The sequence below is a fragment of the Protobothrops mucrosquamatus genome, unplaced genomic scaffold, assembly GCF_001527695.2.
Source record: "Protobothrops mucrosquamatus isolate PMUCROS unplaced genomic scaffold, P.Mucros_1.0 scaffold2998, whole genome shotgun sequence".
In the NCBI taxonomy this organism is placed as follows: Eukaryota; Metazoa; Chordata; class Lepidosauria; order Squamata; family Viperidae; genus Protobothrops; species Protobothrops mucrosquamatus.
Window position 1 is genome coordinate 95142 of NW_015389018.1, and position 6502 is coordinate 101643.

General features: G+C 60.0%; 1 protein-coding gene across 1 annotated transcript in view; it reads right to left on the reverse strand.

The window, feature by feature from the left end:
• SLC5A5 (solute carrier family 5 member 5) overlaps positions 1-6129 on the reverse strand; it is a 17108-nt gene extending 10979 nt beyond the window's left edge. The window contains 1 exon segment of the mRNA XM_029286156.1: positions 5758-6129. Coding sequence (XP_029141989.1) covers positions 5758-6129 — 372 coding nt within the window.
• Between the last annotated feature and the right edge of the window lie 373 nt (positions 6130-6502).

A 6502-nucleotide genomic window follows, 5' to 3' on the forward strand; every position in this document is an offset into this window, starting at 1 on the left:
GCCCACAGGGAAGGGAACCTGGACCTGCCTGCATCTGCATTTAGAGCCCCCCTTTCCTCGTTTAGAGGTGCCCCCCCTCTCTGGGCGGCCTTGGGGGTCTCTCTGCCAGGCCTGGGAAGGGCAGCCGTACCCCAGCCAGGCCAGGGAGAAGATGGGGGGCTTGCGGGACAAGGGAGGCAGCAATCAATTGGGCAGAAACCCTCAGGGGCTGGGCGGGGGGGGGAGTAGCAGGCCGATTTGTCTCCAGGGTTGCTCTCTCTTCCCCCCCCCCCGCAGCCCCCCACCTCTGGGCCTCTGCCCCTGGAAGCCCCTCAGTGCTGCTCCAGGGGGCAGAGAAGTTGCTGCAGACGGCCTTCGTGACAAGGCCCAGCGCCCAGCTGAGGACCCTCTGGGCACCTTGCCCCATCCTCAACGGGGGGGGGGGGCAGGGGGGCAGGGGAGAGCCTGGCAGGTGGCTGGAGGACTTCTGCATCCTTGCTGGCCTCTTCCCGGCCTCCAGCCACGTTTGGGGAAGCGGCCCCAGGTGAGGGCAGGGGACAGGCCACGCCAAGCCCCAAAGCAGGCGGAGGGCACCCCTTCCCAGCCCCCCAGCAGGGCTTCCTCACACAAGGCCCCCCCCCAGCTCTGCAGCCTGAAGAAATGGGGATACAGCAGTCAAGATCCTTCCTCCCTTCCTTAGGTGTCTGCCGCACTTCTGAATGGAACAGGCCAAATGCAGGCAGAAGGGAGGAAACCTGTTCAGCCGAATGCCCCCCCCCCTCAGTACCCGAGCTGGTCTCGGCTCCCATCATCCTCAATCCATCTATTTGTGCACCATGGGAGGCCAGCCAGAGCCAGAGGGACAGAAGCTTTGCTGCCCTGGGGGGAGGGTGCAAGATGGAACCCTTTCTTCTCGGTTGCTGTCTTGGGGGGCTCTTGGAGGCCTTTTTCAGATCAGTTCTCCTCCCCACCACACCTGAGCCCTTTGCCCACCTCCCACCCCCGGGACCCCTGGGCTGCTGGGCCCACAGGCTGCCTCCCCCCTGTCTCTGCAGTCAGAAATCTCTGGGGCTGGAATTGGGAGTGCATCACCCAACCTCGGGGGGGGGGCTGCCCAAGTGCTGGGGGGAGCAGCAGAGCCACAATGGAGCCAGATGACCGTGGGGGGGGGGGGCTGAAGGTGCCAGTTGCAGACCTTGTTCTATCTAGTGCTGGGCTCAAACAGACCCCCCCCCTCCGATGGGGCTGAGAGAAGAGGCAGCAAACTAACTGGTGAAAGGTTCTGTGGTGGGGGGGGACCTTGGCTGGCCAAGGCTGAAACCTAAGGGGGATGGGAGCTTTTAAATTCCTGCAGGAAAAGGGCTGATTGCTTCGAGGGGGGGGGAAGGGGGAGGGGGAAGAGGAGAAGGGTGCCCTGGAAATTACAGAAAGTCTCCTCTGCTGGGGCTCCAGAAATTGCAGGGGGGGGCTTTCAAGGATTCCCCCCACGCCAACCTCTAGCTACCCTTTGGGGTGTCTTATTATGAATGGTCTCCCCCACTGCTGACTTTGCCTATGGGTGAACCCCAAAAGAGGCACAGGAGGGGCCACTTGGCTACAACAGGGAGGAGAGTCAGGGAGGGTCAGACAGGTGCCCTCTTTCTTCCCCCCCCCCAAAAAAAAACAACAACACCAACCTGGGCAAAATATCTCCAGGCTTCTTGGTCAGCTCTCCCACCCTGCCTTACTTGCACAGAGGCCGAAATGCGGGTGGGGGAGGGGAGAAAGTGCCAGCCTGGCCATATCCTGCCTCTGCCCAGACTGGCAGGAGACCCCTTGGGGGGCCCAGGGCCAGGCTGCAGCAACGGAGGGGGGGGGAAGAATTGCCCTCCTGCAAGGAAGTCCCGAGCCGGTTCCTTCAAAGAGCTCATTTCCGGGGCCTCTCTGCTGTTGTGGGTGTGCAAGTGTGTGTGTGGCAGCAGGGCCAGAAGAAGCCCCCCCCCAGCCTTCTCTGCCTTGCTTCCAGCCCAGCCGGACCCTTGGGCAATGCCAAGGGGCACAAAGGCCTGAGCAGGCGGGAGATGCCCGGGGCTGCCAGGGGAAGGCGAAAGCTGCCAGGCCATCCAACGTCCTGGTGTGCTTTGTGTGCCTTGCTCCAGACCCACAATCGCACACCCACAAAGGCTCCAGGCTCCCGGCAGCCTTCAATGCCACGGATTCGGTTGCTCTCGGAGGGGAGATAAGCTGGAAAAACATCTCTGCTCTTCCAGGGTTATCTGTCAGCGGCTCAGCCCCAGACGGCGGGGCATCCCCAGTGGGTGAAAGGCAGCCAGTCCTTGGGGGGTGGGCAGTAGCCCCCTCCCCAGGCCAGGGTCCTCTGAACTCCCCAATGATGAACTCTGACCCCCAGGACTTAAGAAGGGCGGGGCACCAACCGGCCAGCCTTGCCGGCACAGACTCTATTTACGCAGCCCGGCCAATAGCCCAGATTCCCCCTGGATCCCATCACGCTTCGGGGGGGGTCATTTCCTGCTCCCCAGCTCAGTATTTACCCTCCTGTTGATCTTTCAAGTTTCCGAAAACAATTTGCATGTCTTGCTTTGTCAGCAGGAAGCCAAAGTGTGCAACTTGGAGGGTGAAGGGAGCACTGTAACCCTCCCAGGGTAATCTTGTGGTAAGATGGGCAAGTGATAAATTTTACAGATAAATAAAAGTAAATAAATGCTTCGATCTATTCCAGCCCCTCCTCCGTTCACGCCATCCTAGGGTCAACCCACTCGGAGGGGAGCTTCCTGCAGCTCAGAGGGGGGAGCCCCCAAAGGCCAGCCGTGACCCTCCATCCCTCCGTATTTCTCCGGCACCACCAGCAAAGGGTTAGCCAGCCTGGAGGTTGTGCAAGGTGGATGGGGCTCCTGGCCCCCCACTTTTGTCTGCCACCCTGGGGTGGCCCTGAGTTCAGCCTGCTAGCCAGGGATGCCCGTGTCTGGGGCAGAGAACCCCCAAAGTCATCCAGCTGAAAACGGGTCACAGTCCAGCCAGTTTGGTGTACTGATTAAGGCACCCGGCTACAAAGTAAGAGGCTATGAGTTCAAGTTCTGCTTTAGGCATGACAGCCAGGCGGGTAACTTGGCCAATCACCAGGAGACGGTGAGTTCTAGTGTCCCATCTTGGGCACAAAAGCCGGCTGGGTGACCTTGGGCCAATCACCAGGAGACGGTGAGTTCTAGTCCTGCCTTCAGGGTGAAAGCCGGCTGGGTGACCATGGACCTCAGCTCAGCTCAGCCCACCTCACAGGGTTCTTATTGTGAGGAAAACAGGAGGAGGAAGGCGGTGTTGGATATATTTAACTGCCTTGAGTTATTTTGTCAAGGTAACAAAGACGGGATAGAAAGAAAGAAAGAAAGAGAAAGGAAAGAAAGGAAAGAAAGAGAGAGAGAGAAAGAAAGAAAGAAAGGAAAGAAAGGAAAGAAAGAAAGAAAGAGAGAGAGAGAGAGAAAGAAAGAAAGAAAGAAAGAAAGAAAGAAAGAAAGAAAGAAAGAAAGAAAGAAAGAAAAAGAAAGAAAGAAAGAAAGAAAGAAAGAAAATAAAGATAAATAAAGCCGGCTCCACTTCCCCCCCCCCTCGCTCTGCTCCCCACTTTTGACAATGAGGCCTCGGGAAGTTCTCCTACTCCTGACTCCGACTTCTCCCCTTCTCGGTTGTGAGTGACACCTGCGTACACCTGGACGTGAAATACGCCCCTCTGAACAGAAGCTGCATTTAGAGATGTGGGGCTTTGGCTGCACCCATAATTGCCCCCTTGGGAACGGTGCAGTTCCCTCTGTGACGCTCTCTCTGCAGAAGCAGAGAGTCTCCCAGGTGGGGGAGCTTGGATAGGGAACTGGCCCAATGGGACGGCCGTCATAGTGGTCAACCTCAAAGTGGCACCTTTGCTGCAGAGATCAGCTCAAGCCCGGCAAACGGCTGCCAAGGCCAGCTTTTTCCTGCCTCTCCCCCCTCCCCTTTCTCCTGCCCCTCGGCCCCTCCCCTGGAGGTCCCCACGGAGGAATCGGGACCCGCAGGAGAGACGGGGTCCAAGGGGCGACCCGGAGGCCCTCTCACACTGGCTGCATCAGTTCCTTTGCCAAAAACTCGGCACAGCCGACACAGCCCCCTGTAGGCAGGGGAAGCCCCTCACTGGGGGTTTGGGGGTTCTGTCCAGCTAGCAGGCAGAGCTCCAGGCCCAATTGAGCTACTCCAGAGAGGCTGAAGATGGCACAACACCCCCCCCCATCCTCCGAAGCCCCCTCCCTGATTCCAGAGCTTTTCTGCTGGGGGGGGGTTGTCTCTGACTTGCCCAGGCTTTCCTGGATGTCTGGAATAAAAGGGTCGGCTGGATGCATTTCGTCCCTTGTTATTAATTTATTCATTAAACTGGCTGACAAACAGTACAAACAAGTGAAGACATCCACAGTGTGGATGGTTGATGAACGATAACATCACACACTCGCACACACCCTGAGAAAAACAGCAAACCCAACAAGCAGAAACAACAAAATAAGAGAGGGGGGGGGAAGAAGGTGCCCCAGGGAAGCCAGGAGAAATAACTCACTTCAGCATTTTCCTGAACCCCAGCAGGGAGGGAGGGAGGGAGGGAGGGGCCCGCCTGGCAGGGCAGGGAGGCCATTCCAGGGCATCGGTGCCCCCCCCCAAGAAGCAGCACCTCCTAGCCTGCCACCCTCCCCGTCTCCCGAAAATCTGGTGTCCTCCACAGCTGCTCTCTGCGGAGTCCAGCGGGCTGGCCCAGTTCCTGGGAATGCCCTCCTCGGCTTGCTCTGCTGACAGACTGGCCCCGGAATCAAACCACGTTCTGATGGTGGTTCTCTTCCGATGTGGAGAAGCCCCCCCCAGGGGAGCCCATCCCCTTTTCCCGGGGTCAGAGGTGAGCCGGCCTCGAAGGCTCCTCTTTGGAGGGCGCAGGGCGGTCAGAGCCGCCCTGTTGATTCGGAGAATTTGGCGAGTGTGTGTGTGTGTGTGTGTGTGTGTGTGTGTGTGTGTGTGTGTGTGTGTGTGTTAATTGGCACCTTGCCTTCTTTGCTGCGATCTGTCCCGAAAGATGAGAGGATTAAGCATCAGTTGAATAAATTGGTGATGCTGGAAGCCCCCCTCGGTTTAGGCCCCGCTGGAAGTGGCTTCGGCAGCCTGGGGGCCCAGGGAGGGGCAGCCTGGCTGGGTCTGCGGGGGGGAGGGGGGGCAGAAGAGGTCCAGAAGAGAACAAGGGGGGGCTGCTTCCAGGACCCAGGAGGCAGGGGTCACCCCAAAGAAAGGGAGGCCTCAGTCCAAAGGGAAGGGGGAGGACGTGGGGGGTTCAATTTACCAGGTGGGGGGGGCAGCATCCAGCTGACTTCAGAGAAATCTCCCTCCCCAAGAGTAAGAGAAACTGGCCTGGGGTCCCAACCAGAGATATGGATACCGAATTAGAAGACCCCCCCCCACCTCCACGCTACTGCATGCTGCCCCACGCTAACCTCCGCCATTTATTTGTTAATTTTAATGTCTTGCTGTTTTCATCTTTTTTACAATGTCGTCAGCGCCCCAGAATGTGACAGCGAGAAGGGGGGGCCAAATAAATTTAATAAATAAATATTCAGAGAGGGGACTCAGATTTGAAACACGAGCCCCCCCAAGCACCCCCTGCTCTTTGAAGGGAACCACGCCCACGCCGGGGTCCCCCAGGGCCAGCGGTCCCCACAGAGGCGGGGCCGGACCCCCAGGCGAGCCGCCCCCCTCCCTCCCTCCCTCCCCCGTGCCCCCCCCTACCTCGTAGGTGCTGGTGACCCCCAGGCGGTAGAAGACGGGCAGGAAGAGGCCGGCGGTGAGCAGCGAGTTGAGCAGCTGGCCCAGGCACATCCAGAGGAACTTCAGGCCGTAGCGGTAGGCCTCGGCCGGGACGCCCAGCACCTGGATGGCCGACATGAAGCTGGCCGAGAGCGACAGGCCCACCGGCAGCGCCGACATTCTCCGGCTGCCCGTGAAGAAGTCCTCGGGGCTCTTCTGGCCGCCCCGGCACAGCGCCTGGAAGAGGCCGATGCCCGTGGAGACCAGCAGCATCAGGCCGAAGACGCCGTAGTCCCAGAGGCCGAAGCCCCGCGGCGCCGGCTGGAAAGCGGCCAGCTCCTCTGCGGCGCCCATCCTCGGCCTCTCCCCGACGGACGGTGGGACGGTGGGACGGCGGGCGGCGGGCAGCGGCGGGCAGCGGCGGGATCGGACCGGCCGGAGGAGAGGGCAGAACTCGCCTGGAGGGAGAAAGCGGGAGGAGGAGGGTTGGGGTTAGGGGGGGTGTCAGAATTCAGGCCGGCTCTTGGGGGGGGGTGTCAGCGTTCAGAAGGCGCCCTCCTCCTCCTCCTCCTCCGTCGGGCAGAGGGAGAGAAGCTCCCGGGCAGAAGATGGGCAGAAGCGCCGCGGAAGTTTCCCCTTCCGAACGGCTAAACTTCTCAAAGGAGCAAAGGGTCCAGCTGACCTCCGGGCAGGGAGGGAGGGGGGGAGGGGGGAGGACGTCCCCGCA